The sequence below is a fragment of the Camellia sinensis genome, chromosome 1, assembly GCF_055761805.1.
Source record: "Camellia sinensis isolate YWXY chromosome 1, ASM5576180v1, whole genome shotgun sequence".
Taxonomy (NCBI): Eukaryota; Viridiplantae; Streptophyta; class Magnoliopsida; order Ericales; family Theaceae; genus Camellia; species Camellia sinensis.
In genome coordinates this window covers 23,684,117-23,708,707 of record NC_138961.1, presented here as the reverse complement: position 1 = coordinate 23,708,707, position 24,591 = coordinate 23,684,117, and the positions used below count along the sequence as shown (strand labels likewise).

Below are 24,591 nucleotides of genomic sequence, written 5' to 3'. Positions count from 1 at the left end.
AACTCTCATCTTTTGATGATGGAGTTAATGATCATATTAGTGGTCATAAGTTTTTAACCTTTGTAACTCTAACCCTAATGGCTAAAGTTGATAGCTTTGGTTAATGGCACTTGGATGACCCTATTGATATTAGTCTTCATGGCTAAGGTTCTCTCCTACAAATATGAATAGAGGCTTTTCCTTCCAACTTAGTAGAAGAATTTTTGAGAGATTTTTTTATGGAAAATGAGATGGTGTTTTGAGATAATAAAGTTAGAAATAATTTTTATACCAAGGAAATTTTTTTTATCTTCTTTGTGTTAACTCCTTCTTTGGTTCTTGTTAGAGAGAGTGTGCTGTCATTGTTAAGTTCACTAAAGCTGTTTAGAATGTGCTTCTGCATGAGCTGGTTTTGATCATCGTATCCTAGGAGACAGACATCGATGTACCTCTAGCACCCATCGAGAGGCGGTGAATCTGTTTTGAGGAAATTATGATATCACGTAGGTTTAGATTTGCGTCTCTTATCCTTTGTTCTTTAAACTTTTCGATTTAAACTATTTCTTGTATATTATTTTGTATGTCTATGTGAATCCGTCTTTTAATATGTCCTATGATATAATCTAATTCATTTCTGTATTTTTAATTATGTAGTTTATTCTTTATTTTATTCTTTAATAAAAATAATAATTATTATTTTTATCATTTTTATTTAATTTTATTTTATATATTTTTCTAATATTATTATAAAAAAAAATACCAACACTTGTGTTGTCCTGACATTTTCTTTTCATATAATATCTAGATTTTGTTTTAATTCATGAATTGCCTGCCTGCATTCTGATAGATCTAAATGGATATTGTTTGACATAAAGTTCATACAAGAGTGGAAGTAGGTCTTTTTTGATATTAGATTTGTGGAGAGATTTGTTGCTATGCTTGTATTTGGATTTGGACTTGTAGGGGGGAAAAAAGTTAAAAATTAATGATTTTGATATACTTGCTAATTTTTTTTAGATTCACACGTAGAAAAATTTAACCAAAATTCGGACTAAAATACCAAACTAAAACTTAACTATAACTTGTAGACATCAAATTGTTCAAATTGCAAAAATAAATATTAAAATAAAATTAAAATTAAACTATAGAGGTGAAAAATGTAATTCATCCAAGAAATAAGTGAAACATAATTCCGCAAAAGGAAATATCCGATAAGTACTTGAGAGAGTCAAACAAGGAAAAAAGATACAAAGATGCAAATAACAGATAAAACATTATTTGGGGTTTTTGGCTATCAGCTCAACCAACATTGAAAAGTGGATCATTATTCTGAAACTTCAAACTCACCCAATTGAATGTGTAGGTGTAAAACTTCATACATCAATTTATTGATTGTCAAAAAGACCCAAAAAAACAAAATATGGATAATCCTGTTAATTTTAACGAAAACAGATAAAAATCCCATAATAAGCTCAAAGCTCTGATCATTTTGTTCATTACAAGCCATAGTAATAGTTTGAGCCAAAACATACAAACTAAAAAGTTCTCATCAAAATCTTCTCAGTCACAAATTCTTAAAAGCCGACTCTTGCGTTGCCTTCTGTGGGGTCAGTCTAGCTAACAAAGCCTTGTTGTGACAGTGGTCGGCATCAACAAAATAAAATTTTCCATCAGCTTTAAATGTCACAAAAGGCCTGTTTGTCTCCGGCAGCTTGATATCCGCAAACTTGATGGTTTTCGGAATAGATGTTGCTAGCCATGACAACATCTCGACTTCAAAGCTGTCTGAACCAGGCCGCCATCTGAGCTTGTGAATATAAGGGCTCACGAACCAGTGAAGAATAGCGGTGGTTGAAGCACTGAAGAAGATAACCGAAGAAGCCACTGCCCCCTTTAGGATCACATTCGAGTCAGGAGATGTCATGAATGTTATGACAGGTCCTAAAGACACGGATAGGCAACAGGTGGAAAGAGAGAGGAGCTTCACTTTCTTGATAGTACTTGAGATCGGACCATAATAAGCAACCCCTGTATCCTTATCATCATCCCCAGCTTCTACTCCTCTACGAGGTCCAATGCTGATCTTGTCATCTTCCCTTGGGGATTGAGATGCCCATCTTTTTTGCATAATGGCAAACTGTGAAGCAGAGTTGAGGTTGGTATTGGAACTCGGAGGGTGTGGCGACCATGTTCCGAACTTATGGGGATAACAACCTGAAGCAGCAAAAAACTGTTAACAGTAACCTTAAAAATGTGCATCTCTGAATTTCCAAGCCAAAAAGCTCACTGACAACCACGTTGAGTTAATAAGGAAATTTTTTTTACTCAAATGGAAAAGGTAATCAACCAACAATAGCCAACAATCTGTAGTTGAGTTTGTATCTGGAGGAAAGCCTAAAGAGTCAGCACAATCAAGATACAAGGGGTTCAAGCAAGCCAAGAGGCATGAATTTTGCGTACTTTAGAGAACATGAGTGGTAATTTTTAAAATACCAAAGGTCAAGCTTCTACAGCGTGCTGGTGAACTAACACATCAACGTATACAAGTAATACATAACAATTTAACTATTTATGAAGGACATCATTATGCAGTAAAAAGTGTTAACAAAAAGTGACTTTGGTATTATAGCCCCTAGTTCAAGAATTCATCGAACTGGGATTTCTTACTTTTTCTAAACAACTTGTCTGGAGCTTCCAATGTGTGGCTAAATCCATAGTTTGAAAAGTCATAACCGCAAATGAATCGACATTTACATTCTTCCATAGAGAGACAAGATTATATGAAATGGTAGTGATAGTGTCACACAAAGCCTTTGCAAGCATCATGTGCGGCATTATATAATCCCCATGGGCATTGAACATGTATATGTTCCACACTGTGTTGCCAGTTGCCAATATAATGTGTGGTATCACAGAGTTCCTATGGGCAATACAAAAATAAAAGGCTCATCTAACGAAGTTCTCATTATATGCTGTCAAAAAAAAATTGGAATTAATTGGACCTTGCATTTGCATTTCCAAATGAAATTGGTGTGGTTCACTACTTGTCACAATATGTAGGGCTGATCTTAAATAAGGAGATGCAATTAAAATTTTGATAAAAGAAATAGTAAAATTGTTTGTCACTCTCATAACTGCTTGCAGAGAAGAGTTTGTATTGATATTTTATATACAACTCTTATATGTAAATGAATAACGTAAGAAGTCAACTAACAAGACATATAGGTTTGCTTGTCGGCATACAAATTCAATGGTGCATGTGAAAAAGGTGTCAAACAGTTTACAACTCCATTTTAATTTTTGTTATAGGTGCAAGATCTTCTACTGAAAAGAAAGACTTCAGTATATCAAATGTTATGAGAAAATATCTCTAGCATTTTGACTTTCCTCTTTAGATGCAACTAAGAGTAATTTGAAACATAGAAGTACATAATTTTTGTTTGCACAATCAGGACAACTTTTGGCATTTCTTCAAAAGTTGTATTCCGCAAAACAAGTACAATACCATGGCCCCAAAACCCAATCTTATTTCTTATTTTGTGGCCTAGGGAACAAGTCCCTAGCATTTTGATCGGAATGACAACCTCTTTGCCAACTCCACTTTCACACATAAGCATGTAAAAAGCACAGGGGAAAAAAAAAACATTGCCAAAATGGACACCTTAAGACCTTGAAAGATCAATGCAACACGGTGTGGATGCCTTCTGGTCTATGAGGAGAAGTGTGTCTATGCATGTTACAAAGCATTAATGGAAAGAAATATAGGTTTGCAACAGAGGCTAAGTCGTAAGTGAATGACATGAATTCTATATCAAAAATTGTGAAAGATAATTTTATTAGAAAAAATAGAACGATAAATTTATTAGCAAAAATAGAACAATAATACAATATAAACTACCATAATAATGAATCATATGCTTTTGTATGAGCTTCACTTTTTAAGTACAAACATCATTTACTTTTAATTTAATTAGGATAAGGGAAATAATAGTGACTCCAAACAAAGAATAAATAATTTGGAGCTTTACAACTATGTCTAGTCACATAAACTACACAACATAACATTATACCAAGCACATTTTTCAATCTTCACAACATTTTTGAGACTTCACTCTGAATCTAAGCAAAGAAACCAACATGCCCAGTCCACAACTCTTTCGAAGTCATCATACAAACCAGTGAATAAAAATCCCCGATCATGATAGTCCATCTATTAGATACAAAATTGTCAAATAAATTGATGCCTATAGAATTGAAACTTACTTTTTCTAGTTTTTCAAGTTTGAAAATCTCTAGGTTACAGAAATCTGAGGGAATGACCAGTGTGTTGAGGTTTGGCACCATACAAAGTTACGAACCCGGAGCTACACCCAGTGGCTATGTGATGTGCTAAAGCAAAGACAGGTGTCATACACACAACTTACAAGCTCTGGGAATCCCTTTCAACCAAATTACTTATCTCCAGGAAAATTATGGGTGATGGGTGTTTTCAAACTTTTCATTATTTTTGTTTTCAAAACAAAACGAAAACACAACCAAGACGGCCCTAATTCTTTTCCCCCTCTATTATCTTTATTTATTCGCCACAAAAGAGGCAAATATGTAAAGTCAATATCCACATTCAAAGCAAACTTCTTACTGGTTCAACCGTCAACATTGATCTCTTTTAGATTTAAAAAATAATAGCACACGCATCGCGTGGGCTCAAATACTGGTATATATATATATAGGCAAATGAGTTCTATGGCAGCGGACATTTCTATTAAAAAAATGGGAAGAGAAAAGGATAAGAGAGATGGATGATGATGCGAGAGAGAGAGAGAGAGAATGTAGGGCAATCCTTCGCTTTGGCTGCAAAACTAGAGCAGCAAAGCGGCCATGGAGTCCCGATATAATGTATGCCCATCGCACAATATAGTGTGCGCCACGAATTTTATGAAACCTCTCTCGTGGAAATACCACGCCACCCCTTCCTTTCAAGGGGGAAGCACTCGGCCTTCGGCGTGTTTCTACTCTCTGAAAACCACATGAAAGCTATGGGTGATGGGTTTACATTATTTTTGTTTTTCAAAAACAAAGAAAACCAAGAAGGCCCTAATTTTTCTTTTCCCTCTTTTATCTTTATTTTTCTTTTCCCTCCACAAATCCAAAACCCAAATACAGCACAAGTTCTAGTAAACAATCCAAAGTACATATTATGCATGTACGGAAGTATCTAGGTTTGAACCAACTGTATTGTACAATAAGCATATCCAAACAGCAACATAAACGTACATAATTTACATAGTTTATTACTTTTTTCAAAATTTGGACATCTAAGTAGAATAATAGCTACAGAGACACATACAAAGGCAAGCATAAGTACATATATATACTATATAAAATTATTATATGTGAAGACTAGACTTGGTGTAGCCTACCCTCTGTCATGGTATTTTTTTCCCCAAAATGCCCATGTCATGCGATAAATCTCATGTATATTTTCTGTTTGTTTCTCTTCACCACAAAAGGGGCAATATGTAATATCAAGTCAATGTCCACATTCAAAGAAAACTTTTACTGTTCAACCATCAATATCAATCTCATTTTGATTTAAAAAATAATAGCACACGCATCGTGTGGCCTCAAATACTATATATATATATAGGCAAATGTGTTCACAGGCATCAGAAATTTCTATAAAAAAATATAAATAAAAATATAAAAAATTGGAAAGAGTAGAGGATAAGAGTGATGGATGATGATGAGGAGGAGGAGAAGAAAGATAGAGAGAGAGAGAGAAAGAGAATGTAGGGCAATCCTTCGCTTTGGCTGCAAAACTGAAGCAGCAAAGCGGCCATGGAGTCCCGATCTAATGTACGCCCATCGCACAATATAGTGTGCGCCACGAATTTTATGAAAACCTCTCTCGTGGAAATACCACGCCACCCCTTCCTTTCAAGGGGGAAGCGCTCGGCCTTGGGCGCGTATCTTCTCTCTGAAAACCACATGAAAACTATGGTGATGGGTGTTTTCAAAGCTTTCATTATTTTCGTTTTCGAAAACACAAAAACAAAGAAAACAAAAACACAACCAAAAAGGCCCTAATTTCCCTCTCACAAATCAAAAGACACAAACACAACCCAAGTTCCCATAAACGATCCAAAGTACATATTAGACCATCAATACACAGAAGTGTCTAGGTTTGATCTGAACAAACAGAAACCAATTGTATCCTACAGTAAGAGCATCAAATGTTCATCAAATCATTTTTTTTTTTTTTTATAATCAAATTGACAACTCATCAGATTTGAATTTCATAAAAATTTAAAAAGATCGGAGATGAATTTGTTTTTTCATCAAATTTGATGAAAAGGGAAATTTAGGATAAGAGGGAAATTCTTTAAAAAATGATTTTAATGAAAATTTGATAAAACGATTGGATTAGTTCATGTCAAATCAAACTTTTTACTCGAATTTGGAATCAAATTAGATGAAAATTTTGGTGAAAGGTTACCATATCCAAACAGAAACACACTGCATATCCAACGTCCACAATTTACATAGTTTACTTGCATTCACAATTCCAACATGTAAGTATAATTATATCTACACAGACACATACATGAAAACGCATATATACATACACAGAAGAGGAGAGAGAGAGAGAGAGAGAGAGAGAGAGAGAACCAGAGAGTGAGGTTGTGGACTTGAGACGATGAGTGGTCTGCGAACGAACCAAGTGAAGGAGGGCCGATCTCGCCATCTCTGAATCTCAGAGCTCTCGACTAGTGAAAATGGTGCGTAAAATTTGTAGGTTTCGAATCGCTTTTGAGTTTTTACTAGGGTTTAGCTCTTTATTCTCAATAAATAATTAATAGTAGGACACGTATGCCAAATTGGGCATTTGGTCTAGTGGTATGATTCTCGCTTAGGGTGCGAGAGGTCCCGAGTTCAATTCTCGGAATGCCCCTAACGTTACTTTTATTTCGTATTTTTTATTCAAATAATGAAAAACTTATAATACATTTTCATTTTAATTTAATTTTTTTTTTTTTTTTTGCAAAACTCAAAAAACATATATCATTTTCATACTAATTTCTTTTCTTGTGCAAAAGGTAAATTTAAAATTTTTCTTAATATTTTTTAAATGTTTAACATTAAAACATATTCTATAAATGAAACCAAATAAAGCGATTATAAATGAAATTTTTATACAGAATGATATGACTTACTATGATCCTTTCAATTTCAATTACGGATGCAACTTGGATAGGTTTAATCCAAGCAACTCAAGCCCAGTTCGATTTAAAATTAAAACATATTATTTTCATACTAATTTCTTTTCTTGTGCAAAAGGTAAATTTAAAATTTTTCTTCATATTTTTTAAATGTTTAACATTAAAACATATTCTATAAATGAAACCAAATAAAGCGATTATAAATGAAATTTTTATACGGAATGATATGACTTACTATGATCCTTTCAATTTCAATTACGGATGCAACTTGGATAGGTTTAATTCAAGCAACTCGAGCCCAGTTCGATTTTTTTTTAGGCTTGATCCAAAAAAAAAAAATTTGGTATGGTATAGAAAAAAATTTAGAAACCCGAATTACGACGGGTTTGGATAAAGAAATCAAACAACCTGAAACCCGATTTATGTATATAAAATATTAAATATATATATATATATATAAATTATTAATCATTTGATGATATTAAAGTAATTTAGTTTGTTAAATCATATTGAATATATATTATATACACAAGTAACATAACACAACTTATGTAAAGACCATCATAGTGGCATCTCTCTTATATTGTATAAATGATTTGTTTTGATATTATTAATGATATATTTTATTAAAAAAAATGTAAATATAGTATAGTTTTAATTAATTAATTAATTTAGCTGCACTAAAAATAAATAAATAAAATTTATGTACAATCCGAAAAATTCGGATTTAACTCAGGTCGGATTTTGATAAATAACCTTGAATTACAATTCATGGAGTGTATTTATAATTTATTCCTTTTTATTATATATATATAACGTTTTAATGTTCTGCATCATCATTACTAGTCTATAGGATAACATAAACAAAAATGTTTGGGAGCTCTAAAAGAGTTTTAGGAGATGGAACCTATCTATTGATGTGATGTTTTGACATTTTTTATATTTTTTATTTTTCTTCTCTTCAATGCCATATGTACAGAACTCCATTTAGGGGTTTTGAGATCAAGCTAAAAAAGCTAATTTTTTAGCTTTTTAATTTTTTTACACAAAAAACTACAAAGTCTTCCTTTGGAATGTGGGTTGATTTTTTGACTTTTTAATTTTTTAACTATTTTAGTCTGTGGTTAAAAAGTCTCATTTGAGTTTTTTGGCTTTTTGACTTTTGTGAGAGAAAAAATAAAATGATTATGATTTGGATATGACATTTTATCTTATTAGGTTAAAAAGCTTATTTTATCTTTTTGTGATTAAAATAGTCCCAGCCCAATCCAACCCAACCCAATCCAAACCTTCGTGACAAACGAACCCAAAAAAATCAACTTTTTTACAAAAAAAAAAAATAAAAAAATCAAAAAATTAATTTTTTACCAACTTCCTAAAACACCGCTGGGAGTTCAACGCTCTCAATCACTGCCCACTTGACAGGCACACTACATTAGAGAAGCACATTATTTCACTCAATTTTAACATTACACAATAAATAAATAAATACGTCGGATAGAAGACAAATATCACAGAGCATAGCATACCAACTGGAGATGTGGAAGTGAGTGTGAGGCCACGTTTGGCAAGCAATTTTTTTAGTTAAAAAGTCACTAAAAAAATTAAAAAGTCAATAACACATATAAAAAAAATTAAAAATTCTCTTTTCTCTTTATTTTTTGCACATCTTTTCGTAAAAAGTCATCCCAAACATACTAATTTTTTTAGCTCATATTTTAGTCAAATAGTCAAAAAATTATTAAATTATCCTGTTCCCAAACGAGGCCCTGAAAAAAAAATGATGAAAAGCATTTTTAAAAATACTATATATTGAAAAAAATTATTTACTTTAAATGTAATTCACAGCACATCAAATAAAATTTTCATTATATATTTAAATTTTTGATAAAATTCACAGTAAGTATTCTAATTACTTATTAATCAAGGCTTTTGGTCTAATAATTATGCAACACTATTTTAAAATGTAAGGTTTCAAGTTTAACTTCCATAAACAGAAGTTTGATTTTTAATTATTGTTAGACTAATGATCAGTTTCATGTAATACTTCTCATATTTGTAATAATTCACTCACATTGAAGAAAATAATAATAATTCAATTTGCAACACAACTAATAATGCCATAGTTGGTATACTTTTTTCTTATTGAACTCTTCACTAACAACAAATATTTAGTATAATAATGACATCATTATATATAAGAAGCAAATTAATAGAAAATTACAAATGAAGTTAGATATGAGAAGTATAAATATTAATATTTGAAATCATAATTTTTTTTTTATTTTTTTGTAAATAATTTTTCTTGCACTCACTGGTGTGTTATTCCTTCTAAAAGTTAAAGTATGAAGTTCATGTCTTCCAAAGGATTTGGTCATGCTAATGAAGGTTGGTTAAATTGGTAAAGGGGGAACAGTTCACCGTCACGATTTAGGTTCGATTCTTATTGTCAGCAATTTTCTTTGATAAACAATTTATAAATTTAATGTAAATCATTGCTGAGAGTTGCGACTTGTACTGGCCTAATTAGGTTGCCTCTCCTCACCAAAACTTTTAGTTTAACCAAAATGAAAAAAAATGTGGTCACAAATTTCAAAACTTTCGAGAATTAGTAATTGTCCTAGGCGAAAGAAACTCTAGATAAATAATAATAATAATAATTATAATTCAATTTGTAATTTATTCATGTCAATATACAGTCTTTATTATATTAGCATGTGACTGCATTTTTCTTACGTATCCCTAAATTGTCTCTACATTTCTTGACGATTAGTTGTTTCTTCTAGTAATCCTTTACCAGTCCTCTGTCTTTTCCCTCTCTCCGATCTCTTCTCTCTCCAAAGTCTCTATCAACACCCCCCGCTCTCTCTCTCTCTCTCTCTCTCTCTCTCTCTCTAGAAGCCGTGACTCCAAAGCTACCATCCTCTCACTCTCTCTCTGTCTCTAGTTTTCTATATATAACCGCATTAAGCTACGTTTCTTCACATCTTTCATTTTCTCTCTCTTCTTCTACACTCTCTCGTTTCAACAATGGAAGACATGCACAAACCTGCTTTCGAAGACTTGTCTCTAGACTCTGGAGACGCAGACGACGATATCTCTCTCTGCAACCTCCCAATTCAAGGCTACAAGTTCGAGGACCCCTCTCGCCGAAGCAATTCCTCCGATCAAGACCGATTCGAGTTCTGCGGCGCTACGGACTCTGAATTGAGCCGAAACAACAGCGTCGTCTTCTTCGGAAACAACGTTTATCGTGAGATCGAGTATCGGAAGCGAGATTTGGGGGTGAAATCGGCGTCGTTTCATAAACCGCGTGTTGGAGGAGAGGATAGAGATGGAAGGACGGTGAATAGGAACCGGTCGATCTCGCTCCGGTTCTCGTTCTTGGATCTGAGCAATTATTCGAAGCAGGGATCGCCGGTTCAGAAGGTGAATATCAGCGCTATTACGTCCATGTCTGCGCAGTCGCGTAGGAAGATGTTTATGTTTGGACCGATGAAGTTTAAGCCGGAGATGGATGCTGTTGAAATCAAGAAGAGGAAGGGGAACCGACCTCCGATGAAGATTCCGCCGATGCCGGAGGGAGGAGAGATGGTGTCGAGTGCTGGTTGCGGCGGCGGCGGCAGAGGAAGAGGAAAGGCTGCTGGTGCTGGAGCTGGTGCTGGTGTGATGCGAAGGCCGTTGTGGTCTAGGTCCCACCTGGCAACAGCGTTGGCCAAGTCGTTTGGTTGTATTTCATCATCAATAGTTTGAGAAAACGGTGTCGCATGGAATAACACACGCCAAAATGTTGGCCTTTTATTTTGTTTTTTTGTTACTTGTCTTTAGAGTTTACTGTAATTATCGTGGCTATAGAAAATTGTGCAAGGTAAAATGATTTACAAACTCGTTTTTTAAATTTATTTTATAAATTTAATGATATATAAGTAATATGGTTAATTAATAATTAAAAATAATATGAGAAAAAATATTACTTTTAATATCATTATTGGTTGTCACTGAGTGTAAAAATTAAGTTTAATTTTTTTTTTATCTTGAATAACAATCTTTTTATATAATTAGTGGATAATATATTTTAAGAAAAATATACCTCTCATAAATAACAAAATGACATAACTCTATATTTTCTACGTCATAATTCCAAAAAAAAGTATATATATAACCAAATATTACATAAAATATAATTAAAAAATTTATAAGTAAACAAAAAATTATAATAACGAGGGGCGTATATGATACACTCATGTGTATAGTAACATTTCACATGTTTTAATTGCAATAAACGTAAACTTATATATTATATAAGGAAAATGAGATTTTTAGGTAGAAATCTTTTAGAAGCTCTAAACACTCATTCTAAAATTATTAAATTTTTTTAATTTTAAATAATTAAGAAAATTCTTATTGGCTAACTTCCATTTACTTTTTATTTTACAATCTCAAATCGGAAAAAAAGAAAGGAAAAGTAAATTGTTTCACTAACATAAAGTGAATCTTATACTCCTATTCATATAAGTAAAAAGAGATTTTTAGTGAGAAATTTTATGATCAATATCTCATACTAATTTTTTTTTATTTTCTTAATTTTAAACAATTAAGAAAATCTCCATTGGTTAACTTCCATTTAACTTTTATTTTACAATCTCACATAGAGATTTTGATTTTAAAAATAATTTTGTATGGGATTTTAAAACTCTCATAATATCTCTCCTTAAAAATATTCTTTTGTAAAATATATAAATATATTGATAATTTCAATGTCACTCTTACTACTGGTAATGATGGATCTAGGGGGGCAACCGCACCCTCAAAATTTTGAAAAATATCATATATTATATTAAAAATTTTAAAATAACTTCAAATTATAGGAGTTCGCACCCCGAAATTTTTTGTAAATAATTTCAAAATTATATAGAGTAGCCCTCCTAATTTTTTAAACTATACAATAGCCCCCCAAAGATATAATCCTGTATCCGTCCCGGACTATTGGTGCAGGAGTGATGCCGAGGCCGTTGGAGTCCGGATCCTCTCTAGCCAAAGCCTCCGGCCCTTCCTCCGGTCAAGGGCCACGATTTGGCCACGTCGCTTAAATGAAGATCTACAGCTCAGATGCAAAAAAAAAAAAAAAAAAGAAGAAAGAAAAAAAAAAAAAAGTGAATTTCTTTCATTCAACCCAGCAGCAGCATCCCTCCTATTCACGAGTCCGTTTTCCCTCCCTCTTCGAAGCTCTTTTTCCCTCCCTCATTGAAGCTCTGGCGAAGGACGATTGGCGAAGTCGACGGCAAACATCGACGACGATCGGTGGCGAATCGAAGTCGGCGGCGAACATCAACGGTGAAACAAGCTCTGGCGACCCTGCGAACCAGAGCTGCACTTCATCATCAAACTGAAGGTAATATTTTTTTTTCCTTAATTTTTCCCCATATAATCTGCCATGTTCAAAGCATTTTTCCCCAAATAATCTGCCATGTTCAAACAATCTGCCATGTTCAAAGCAATTTTCCCCAAATATCCTACCATGTTCAAATAATTTTTGATGGTTTGCCAGTTACGTTTGCTTATGGAGGTAATTTTATCCTCAGTTTGTTATTGTTATTTTTTTTTTAGCGTCTTTTGAGATTCTAAGCTTTTATTAGCTTCTATATTTGTCAGAATTTTCCACTTGTACTAATATTTTGAACTTGAAACAATTTAGAAGTACACATATTCTTTCCTAAAGCATGTACATGATATTTAGAAAACAAGAGGAAACAGAACATTTTTACCCAAAAAAAAAAAAAATCACTAATATTGTCTGCATTCAAATTTTCTTCTGGAGGCTTTGGAGACTGGTTGTTCTATTTTAAATTGTGTGCTCATAACAAGTGAATCTGTAGGTATGTCAAGTATACCCAATTCATTCTGCTGTCAAAAGAGTTTGCACATATTCATTTTTATGCCTTCTATTTTGAAGAATAGACCTAAACAACACAAGTTTGTTTTTGAATTTTCTTGTCTTTCCATGCATTGTTCACTTTACTTTCTTAAGTAACTATTCCAGTCATGTGCACTTGTTTTCTTCTTGTTCCATGTGTTATTTTTTGGTTAGATTGAATGGTACTCTTGACGTCTTTAGAAAGCAAGTAGAAATCCATGCTTGCATCTGATTGTTGGCATTTTAAAGTCACTGAAATTTTTGTGGCAGTCGAAAGTCTTAAACTTCATTTTGCATGTCAAATTAATCCCCCCCCTCCCCTCCTAGGTGTTTGGTAAAGTCTATTTATTTTTGGATTTAGTCATCTTTGCATGGAAAGTATGGGAGATCAAGCCTATCTTCTATCCAAACTAGTAATATATATCATAATAGCACACTATGAAACACACCTCAGGGCACACACATGAAGTGCTTCATGGCTGGTTAGAGGTCCATGAACATAGTTAATGGTTTACCATAAGGCATTGGCTCCACATTGTAAAATGAAATAAAAAAAAAAAACTTGTAATTTTATTAAAAAAAAATAAACACTAAAGTGACCTGTTCAAGTGGCCTTCTCCATTATCTATTAGAGGAGATGTAAGTATTCATGAAAATGTTACTCCTCTTCATCCTCTTCTTGCTCCCCCTCCTCCTCCTCATTTCGTTGCCATGGGTGATACAATTCCTCCTCCATTAATATATCCCACATATAATGTGAGTCAGATTTTTAGCCAATTAATTTGTGTTTTGTCAATTAATTTTTCATTTGCATCTTGTTATGAATCGTAATATAATATGAATGAATTGTAGGCAAACAATTTGGCATATTGTGGTCAACCAAAATTTATGACAATACTTCAAGGTGGGTATGACATTGGGTTTCAAGATTCTCAAGGCTCACAGACAGGTTCTCGACCAACAAATAATTTGCTGCTATGTACTGAGGTACTTTTGCTACTGATTTGGTATTGTTTTTATTGAATTTTGTGCTGAAATTAATGCTACTTGTAGCTGCAATAATTTTGTGCTGCTGAAATATTATTTTTGTGCTGAAATTGTGTGCTGAAATGCTATTTTTGATGCTGAATTTGTGCTGCTGAAATGCAATTTCTGGTGCTGATTTTGTGCTGCTGAAATGCTCTTTTTGGTGCTGAATTTTGTTGTATTTTGGTCATTTTTTGGTGCTGAAATACTGTCATGTTGTGCTGCTGAAATACAATTTTTGTACTGATTTTGTGCTGCTAAAACACTGTTTTGGTGCTGAATTTTTGCTGTTTGTCAAATTTTTTTTTTTCAGGGTTTGGATGGCCATGAAGAGGTGGAAGGCACTTCAAATTTCATGCATAGGAGATGCCTCTGATATGCAACAACAACACACCATCTATTATGCATCTATTATGTTTTTGTAGTAAAGCTTTGTGGTGACTTCAAATTTCATGCTGAATTTTTGTAGTGACTATTATGAATGAATTTTAATTGAGATGAGATTTGCATGAATGGTGAAACTGTTCTTTGGACCATTGTGAATGAAGTAATTAACATTGATGTTGATGTTGATGTTGCACAAAACTTGTTGAAGTATTTAATTACCATTATGAATGCATTTTAATTAGCATTGTTGTTGTTTGTTGGAGTTCAATTTAGTTGTTGTATGGTAAATAAATCATACTCATTCACAAGTAGGTCACAAGCCATTACATTCAACTCTTAAGCAAATGAATCATTGCCACTTCATCAAACAAAAAAAGCCATTACATTCATTACCACTTGAAGTATTTAATTACCATTATGAATGCATTTTAATTAGCATTGTTGTTGTTTGTTGGAGTTCAATTTAGTTGTTGTATGGTAAATAAATCATACTTATTCACAAGCAGGTCACAAGACATTACATTCAACTCTTAAGCAAATAAATCATTGCCACTTCATCAAACAAAAAAAAGCCATTACATTCATTACCACTTGAACAAAATGGTAGTGATCCACCATACATTACATACACATTCAACCTACAATACAAGTCATACTCATCATACCTTACATTACATACACTATTTCAAATACATTAGAATGACAACTACCACCAACAACAAAACAAAAAAAGCAAAGGCGTAATTTAATTTTTCACCAACTCTTTCAATCACCATTGTCAAGTCTCTATATTGTTTCTTACTTTTCATAGTCATGTCTTTGAGCTCCCTATTCACGATAATTATTTCTCTAAGAGTAGACAAGACTTCCATGCATTCTTCAAGAATATCATTCTCGACCACCTTCAAATTATGCTACATATGTGGAGGGATCTACCACTCAAAGAACTTACAACCATTCGGTGAATTGGGGCATACAAAATAAAGGCAATTTGGATTATCCGTTCACTGAGAAATCTTAACCATAGCTTTTTTGCCACATCGACAAATGCGGTTGTCGAATCTAACTTCATGCATGTTGTCCATACTTGCATTTGTGCTTGACATTGACATTGACCTACAAAAAATTATCAAATAGCAAAGCACATGAAGACATCTCTTACGAAAATTTGTTTACACTACAAAAGTATAAATGTTTGAGTTCATGAACTCTTACCAAACAATACTATTCTTTTTTAGTTAATAGAACAATAAATTTGAGTTGCATGATATAGCAACTTATGAGTTTTGTCTCATCTTAAATAGTGATTTGAACTTAATTTGAACAGTGGTCTAATAATTGATTTAATGTAGACTGGGGTAAAAATTTTCCTATGAGAGCTTTTGTAGCCTCGGATGTTGAAAATATGACAATAAATTTCTTAAACAGGAAAAAACTAATAGCATATATTGATTTGTTGTTTTTCAGAAAAGTCCAAGCAAAAACGTGGAAGAAATATAATGTATTTAGATCTCCTGAGAGACCCTTAAAGATAACAATGAAACAAGCAAAAAGAGGTGTGACCTATCGTTGTGTTGAAATATGGACTGAAATTCATAATATTTGAAATGATGAAATGGAGTTAAGCTCTGTTAATACTCATTCTTCTCCCTCCACTCTCCTTTAGGTTTCCTACTGTCATCGTAGTTTTGCACACACCTAAGAGGAACTACTTTATTATTATAAAGTAATAAATTTAGCATATCATTAATTAAGCAGAGTTTTCACACCATCAAGCAAATCAAATACTGTTAGTTTTGAAGAGAGAATGAAACAAACTATTTAAGATGAGAATGAAACAAACTATTCTTTTTTAGTTAATAGAACAATAAATGAGTTTGCACATGAACACATAATATAGCAGCTTATGAGTTTTGTCTCCATTATGGATGTTTCAGTTTGGACATGAACAATCACATTGGCACTGCTGAATCAATAGAATATAAAAAACACCCTTCAATGCACAATGTACACATTTATTTAAACATAATGATAATAAAAAAAAATCACAAATTAAGTCATCAATCAAAATGATAATAAAAAAAAAAAAATTAACAAACAAATCAAAGAAAGTGGCTCTTAGATAAATAACCACTTTACTCCCGACAAAACTAGCTTGCTTTAGAATTGGGGCATCACAGTGGCTCTTAGATAAACAACCATTTTAATTCTAGCAAAACTATACAACTCACAAGAGAACATTTTACTAAACATTTTAACCTAAAATGGTGGTCGAAGGACGGGACATTTTAACCTAAAGGGACGATAAAATTTTAATCCCAGAAAACAACCATCTCAGATTTTTTCAATTTCACTAAACATTTCAACCTAAAATGGTGGTCTCTTAATCTCAGATTTCCTTTATCTCTGGTGAAGGATGGGAAAGGGACAAGAGATTATTTGAGGGAAACAACAAATTTTTTTTTTTACCTTTAACTATAGTTCGTGGCTTAAATCGCAGTCCAAATCTTCAGAGTAAGACAGAGGGAGAGAGGGAGAGCCCACCGATGTTCGCCGTCGACTTGGATTCGCCATCGTCGGTGTCACGAGATGCCATCACCGTTCACCAAAGCTGAAGAAATTCAAATTTTTTTTGTGGCTGTGTGGCTGTGTTATTCAAAGCTTTGTAGCTGGGTTGAATGAAAGAAATTCATTTTTTTTTTTTTTTGTATCTGAGCCGTAGATCTTCATTTAAGCGACGTGGCCATATCGTGGCCCTTGACCGGAGGAAGGGCCGGAGGCTTTGGCTAGAGAGGATCCAGGCTCAGGCCGTTATGGTCTAGGTCCCACCTCGCAATGAATCAAGATCCCGTCCTTGCATTCCCTTCTTGTATTTCCTCTTTGCAGGCCATTGGGCCCACTTTTAGGCCCAATTTTGATAATCCGAACCGTTCATATTGTAAGATTTGTTCAGTTTATCATACCTGTAAAAAATGAAGTTGATCGAATATCAGAAAGCATGTGTTCGAAAAACTGTTTATTAAATTCTTTAAAAAATTATTTTTAGTTCGAATTTTCTGAACACATGCTTTCTGATATCCAATCAACTTGATTTTTTACAAGTGTGATATACTGAACAAATCTTAAAATATGAACAGTTCGGATTATCAAAATTGGGCCTAAAAGTGGGCTCAATGGCCCTACAAGTAGGAAATGCAAGAAGGGGATCCTAATTCCCTGGCAACAACGTTGGCCAAGTCGTTTGGTTGCATTTCATCATCAATAGTTTGAGAAAACAGTGCCGTAGGGAATAACATATGCCAAAATGCTTGCGTTTTAGTTTGTTTTATTTATTTTTTTACTTGTTTTTCGAGTTTACTATAATTATCATGGCTGTAAAAAATTGTGCAAGATAAAATGATTTACAAACTTGTTTTTTAAATTCATTTTTATAAATTTAATGGTTTATAAGTGATTTGATTAACTGATAATTAAAGAAAATATGGGGAAAAAAAAAGTATTACTTTTAATAGGGGTTTTTATTGATAAATTCCATTTAGAATTGTCCTAACCCAAGAAGTCCATAAAGAAATTTTTTAACCCACTTAATTCCATGTATTTATACTTTTATTTCATAAAGTCCTTTTTTTTATTTACATTATTTTCTTAGACTCTTATGCCCTTATATTTAATATTGATATTTAATGTGGAGAGAGAAGGGAGAGGATCAAGGTATAAGAAATTTCATACACAAATTAAATAATATTGATATTATTATTTTATATTATTATATAATGTGAATATATTTTTAATTGACGACACATTAAAAATAATGTGAACATTCTCTCTCATCTGATGTGAATATATTTTTAATTGACAACACATTAAAAATAATGTGAACATTCTCTCTCATCTGATGTGAACGTTCACAACACCTTTTTGAAAAATTCTCTTTCATCTAATGTAGTGATGTAAACGTTCACAATATGTGAACCTTTTTATTTTTAATTAACAACACATTAAAAATAATGTGAATATTCTCTTTCATCTGATGTGAGCATTCACAACACCTTTCTGAAAAATTCTCTCTTATCTAATGTAGTGATGTGAATGTTCACAATATCTTATATTTTTAATTGACAACACATTCTTATTCACAACATGTAGTGATGTGAACGTTCACATTCGTATGTTTTAGTATGAATATTCACATCATGTAATTGACAACACAATGAGAAAAATTCATTTCAAATTAATGTGAATATAATGATGTGAATATTCATTTCAATTACATGATGTGAATATTCGCATCATATAATTGACAACATAATGACAAAAATTCATTTCAAATTAATATGAATATAATGACGGCCAACATCCTAATGTATGGGAACTACCAACACATAATAACAATCAACATTAATAGGGGACATGAGAGATTAGGAGTGTTTTGGTCTTTTTACCTCAAATAGGATCTAATGGAATAGTTAAAAAGAATATAGGTTGGATGGAACAAAACTCTTAGAAAGAAGACTTATCAAAAAAGCTCCCCTTTTAATATCATAATTGATTGTCACTGAGTGTGAAAATTAAGTATAATTTTTTGTCTTAAATAGCAATGCTCTTTATATAATTAGTGGATAATATATTTTAAGAAAAATATGCACCTTATAACTAAATAACAAAATGGCATATCTCTATTTTTGCTAAATCATAACTCAAAATATATATATATATATATATATAACCAAACATCACATAAGACATAATCAAAAAATTTATAAGTAAATAGAAAAATTATCATAACGATGAGTGTATATGATACTGTCACGACCCAAACTCGCCCCTATAGGTTTAGCGTCGTAACCGACCAGTAATCCATGATTATCGAAGGCCTGTTTAACAATAATGACAATAATACAATATAAAGGGGCTGGCGGAAGCCAACCAATAATAAAATACATCGTCCAATGAGCTGTGAGGATCTGAATGGAAATGAACTTTCACATACATAGTTATATACACAAACACTTATGTCAATAAAGCTCATATATACAAGACAAAACACAATGTAGGGAATTAAATCCCATTATCGAAAATAATATTAACAAAAGCCATAAAACATTCATTTCACTTGACTAATATCAAAGGCGTGAATTTGAACCACCCAAAAAGCCTTGACACATGTTGGTTCAGAACCTCGTGATGAGGCACAATAGCTGGCTCGACAAAATAAGGGTTCGAGTCGACGCCACTAGCCTTGATCCGGTGCTCGGTCACCTACATATATATAATAAACAATGAGGTAGAGCTCAGTGAATAACATATGTGTAAAGAGGTTATGAATGATGTCCTTCAATCTTTCAAAAAGTCGATTAGCATTAGAACATTTTCTATCAATATCAATTGTCGATCAATCGTTCGATTCAATCAATTCAATTAATCAATAATCATATAAGTTATACGTGGTACATCCGATAGCAACGATACACTTGGTCTTAAAAGACCGAACAATCAATTGATGGCCATCATACAATAACAATAGTTCCAAGATTTGGAATTGACAGAGATCTCTGTAACAATAACGATGTTAATAACAATAACAATCACAATACGCTATGGATGCCACGAATACAGTTCAAAATAGGATCATCATTCAATCAATAAAAAGTATCATTTCAGAAAACAATATGATTTATCAATTAGAAAATAAATACGATTGAACATATCTTTACAACAATGTTACTCACAGTGGGCTCCTTGATACACGTACTATTGGTTCGGCAACCAACCTAGACAAATAAATTCAAGCACAATGATACAATTACATTCAATCCTTGGCCAATACCATTGATTCGATTGTTTACTTATTCAATTACCATTCATCTTTATTCGTGCGGTTCTAATGTTTCATTTATTCATTCTAATGCACTTGTCAGATGCAAATGATTATGCAAACATTTTAAAACCATGCAATCGAAGGCCTGGGAGGTGAAAAGAGGAAGTGAAAAACAAGCCGGGTCTTACCAAAAAGGGCTGCACGTGTAGGGCTCCAGGCCGCACGTACGGGGCTGTTGTAGAAACAGTCCAAAAAACTGCTCTGTTTGAGCAGTGTGTTTCCTTGCCAAAACAAGTTTATTTTCATGCAATTCATTCCCAAAAACTCATAGAAACATGTTGGACTTAAACGTTGTCCATGAAACACAAGGTAAAACTTAGAAACAATAACCAAATTGCTAGAAAAGAAATCAAATCCTCACTTGGGTATATAGTTGCATAAAACATGTAAATGTAAACTTTTAAACTCAAACTTCCATCCTCAAACACAAGTGTGACTTTAATTCAACTCAAGTTTTCTAATAAAAATCATATAAAGTTTTGAAATAAAATGTATAGACATAGACATACATATTTGAACTTTAAAACTTTACATCCCATGAACTTCCTTGCAAATTGAAAACCCATGCAAGAAGAAATGAGTATGAACACAATAAAATCATGCATGCTCAAAACTAGAATTAATTCTTCCAATTGGTTAATCAAAGACTCCAAAACTATTATAAACTATGAACCATGTGGTCCAAACTTTTTGATGAAAGCTCTTTAAAACTTAGAGAATTCATGAAGTTCATGCAAGAAAATGTATATGTAAACAAAGATATCATGAATTTATGCCATGCATGTTGAATTTAAGTCCAATTTCCTTCAATTCTTTCTTAACTTAGCTTGTATGTTCTACTTTGTCAATTCCAACATTAAAGCTCCCAATTAATCAAGAATTCATCCTAATTGACCCTTTGTCTTAGAAAATGATGAGTGTGGGAAGTTTAATTTCAAGAAATTGAATGAAAATCTTACCTTAACTTGAAGAATTGTGAAGAGTTAATTAGTTTTCTTCAATGTTCTTCTTCTCTCTTTTCTTTTCTTCTTTTCCTTGTTTTTGTTGAATTCTCAGAATCTCTTCCTTTCTCTTTCTACATGTATAGCTCACCAAGGCCACCAACTTTCTCTTTCTATTGTTGATTTAGGCTCTTATTTATAGCCTTACACATACATTAGGCTTAAATTTAATAGGCTAATAAATTAATTTAAATCAAATTCACTCAAATTAAATTAATTCTCATCATACTATGATATTAATTATACTAAATTAAATCACACTATTATGAATTAAGCTCTAATCTCATATTCTATTGTTTAATTTTAACTTGTTAAAATTAGCAAATCAGACAGGTTTAATTTTCATTCTAACCTATTTGTTCAAACAATACAAGTCAATAAATCTCATAACAATCAATAACACTTAATCACATAATTAACATGTCGGAACATAATTAATAGTTCCAATTAAGGCTCAATTCAATCGCAGACAACTTCAGTAAACTGAATAAATTTTCAATTAAATTTCCCACATGGCTTTAAAAATTCTCATAAGCCCATCCATGTACTCAATTTCAATTTGTGCACCCAATATAATTGTCAATTTCAGTTCCAATGTTGTAACCTTAACATGTAATTTTTCAATTTGGACAGATATGCACAAATTAAATTACTAAGCACTTAGTTCAATTAGAATTAACTCCTAATTAATTAATTAAAGTCACGATTAGCAAGTCTGGGTCATCACAGTCTCCCACCTTAAAAAGTTTGGTCCTCCAAACTTACGTTATACATATATTTTAGATGTAAATCAAATGTCTTAGGTCTACATTATACGACATTCAACAATTCACTGTTCAAATCAATTATCAGTTCCACGATCCATCACAATTAGTGAAATCATTTAGAAGTTATTAAACATTCAAAGTAGATCCATATAGCAAATCCATGGCAATCAATATAATACTGATATAAGCAACCACATGATGTCCATAATTCTCATTTTCCACAAGTTTAACTACATACTACTGTAATCTCAACGCAGTCAATCGTAGGACATACTCAGTTTGTATATTTCCAAATAATTATAACATCACATTCACAGAACAGTAACACGAAGGTAACCAGGCTTTGAATCAAATTGTCACGGTAATATCAAAGCAATTTCATACATGTTACAGGTAATTCACATACTTCCCTAAAATCAACAATAATTGTAGGAAACAAACGTAACAATTCACTAAGTTGCCCATTCGCAGTTACTCAGAAGTTATCAGATTTATAGATAGATCAATTTTCGTATACATCCAAGGTAGTATAACATTAAAACAATTAGTCACTTGACACACATATTTCATATCTCTCCCATGATACTGGTTATAGAATGCGATATTCCTGAAACAATCAATCTCTAACATCACACATATGCTCTTAACCAATCAACAGGTCGCAGCCCATGTCAACATTCAATTCCATGCTTCATTATTGCCTTTCAACATTCTCCGATAGTCATCAAGAATATCTAGTAAATCCAGGGATTATCCCCCTTAACAACAAATGTGCTACTGAGGCGATCAATCACAAAACGTACCGAATTCATATACTTTCAGATGTTCAAAGTTTTTATTTTTTTATTTTTTTATTTTTTTGCTCTCAAGTAGTATCCAGAAGCAATATAGTCCATGGTTACTAATTCTTGTACCATCGAGTCTGAATAAAGACAAGCAGTCAGAAGCAAGATAATTCGTTCTTGACAATCTGCATACAACTTAACAGTGATGTCTCAAATCCGATCATTCCCTCAGCATACATAATCCGATCATTTGTTCATATTCAATTCATAGCCTCTCATAGAAGAAAATAAATCAGTTAACAGTTCAAAGGTCAAGGCAAGCAGTCAGACAATTCAACCTTTCTTAGCTATATATTCTGGACATTTGTTATAAACAATCAAATCAGATGACGATTATATCCCATCAATCTTAATCACGGTTTCATTTAAAGGTCACAATCAATCTGTTTGAATAGATAGTTGGCAGTTTCACAACAATTTTAAGTCCACCAATTCTTACGGTTATATTTAAGTCATGACATAATGGTTCATATCAAGTCGCATCAATAGGTACCATGTCATATTCAAAATAGCGGTTCTCAAATATGCCTCACATCTAGGCGTAAAGGTTCACAATTATACATGATATAATGTTCATTATTCGGGTTTTCCTTGCAGATTACATGCTCACAAAATCATGGTCTTGATAGTTCAATTGATAGAAGCTAGTAATATGTCAATCATTCTGAGTAAAAGTGCATATAAGTCCATAGTCAATTAACACATGGATATTCAGTCACAATATATAAAAATTATGATCCAACATAGAGGTTTTGATTTTTAAAAAAAAATTTGTATGAGGTTTTGAAACTCTCATAATATCTCTCCTTAAAAGTATTCTTTTGTAAAATATATAAATATATTTATAATCTCAACGTCACTCTTATTGCTCCTTAATACAAAAATTATGAGATAATTATGATAATTTTAAATTTATATTTAAAACTTATAAATCACGAGATATATTATTGTTACCCAAAAAACAACCTAAGAGGGGGTACCCCAATTAAAATTATAACTAGCACAACAGATAATTAATTTCAAGTAGTAGAAGAATATCTGTTAATGATAATGCTTAATAAAGAAATTTAACAGTAAGGTATGAACTCACAGTAACTAGTTATAACAGTTAAGTAAAAAGATTAAGGAAGAAGAGACAAATAGATTTATAGTGGTTCAACTTCAACAAAACCTACATCCACTCCTCAAGCTTCACTTGAGATTTTACACTATCTTCTAGCTTTACTGGGTGCTAGCAACCTCTTCACAAATGAAGCAATCCTCCACAGATTTTACAAAGACTATACCAAGTCTAAAACCTTGCTCTCTTTAGCTGATTCTTAATCAAACTCAAAGAGTCAAGAAATCTAAGTATACTAAACTTTTTACAATATTTGAATGATAGGTTTTGCTTTCACAAAAAGCTTTAAATGAAGCTCTCTCAAGAAATATTGCAAATATTAAGGCTCTGAGTTTATATCAGTAAACTCTCAAAGGTATATATGCTTAAAGCTGAAGCTCACTTAAATTTCTGAAGGGAAAAATGAAACCCAGATGAAGAACACTTCAGAGAATAGAGAAAGATGAGAGTGATG

At 32.4% G+C, this 24,591-nt stretch overlaps 1 protein-coding gene, 1 long non-coding RNA gene and 1 other non-coding gene across 3 annotated transcripts; 2 read left to right on the top strand and 1 right to left on the bottom strand.

The window, feature by feature from the left end:
* Window positions 1–1,337: 1,337 nt before the first annotated feature.
* Window positions 1,338–6,914, bottom strand: LOC114312197 (uncharacterized). The gene is made up of 2 exons (XM_028258403.2): window positions 6,649–6,914; window positions 1,338–2,193 (listed from the first exon to the last, which is right to left on the bottom strand). Exons 1-2 carry the CDS (start codon window positions 6,722–6,724, stop codon window positions 1,544–1,546), a joined length of 726 nt encoding a protein of 241 aa, XP_028114204.2. The 5' UTR covers window positions 6,725–6,914; the 3' UTR covers window positions 1,338–1,543.
* Window positions 6,860–6,931, top strand: TRNAP-AGG (transfer RNA proline (anticodon AGG)). Its single transcript has one exon. It is a non-coding gene; the product is annotated as a tRNA-Pro (tRNA).
* Window positions 6,932–12,133: 5,202 nt separating this feature from the next.
* LOC114323570 (uncharacterized) lies at window positions 12,134–14,706 on the top strand. Its single transcript, XR_003651262.2, has 3 exons — window positions 12,134–12,591; window positions 13,966–14,100; window positions 14,453–14,706. It is a non-coding gene; the product is annotated as an uncharacterized LOC114323570 (long non-coding RNA).
* The last annotated feature ends 9,885 nt before the right edge of the window (window positions 14,707–24,591 follow it).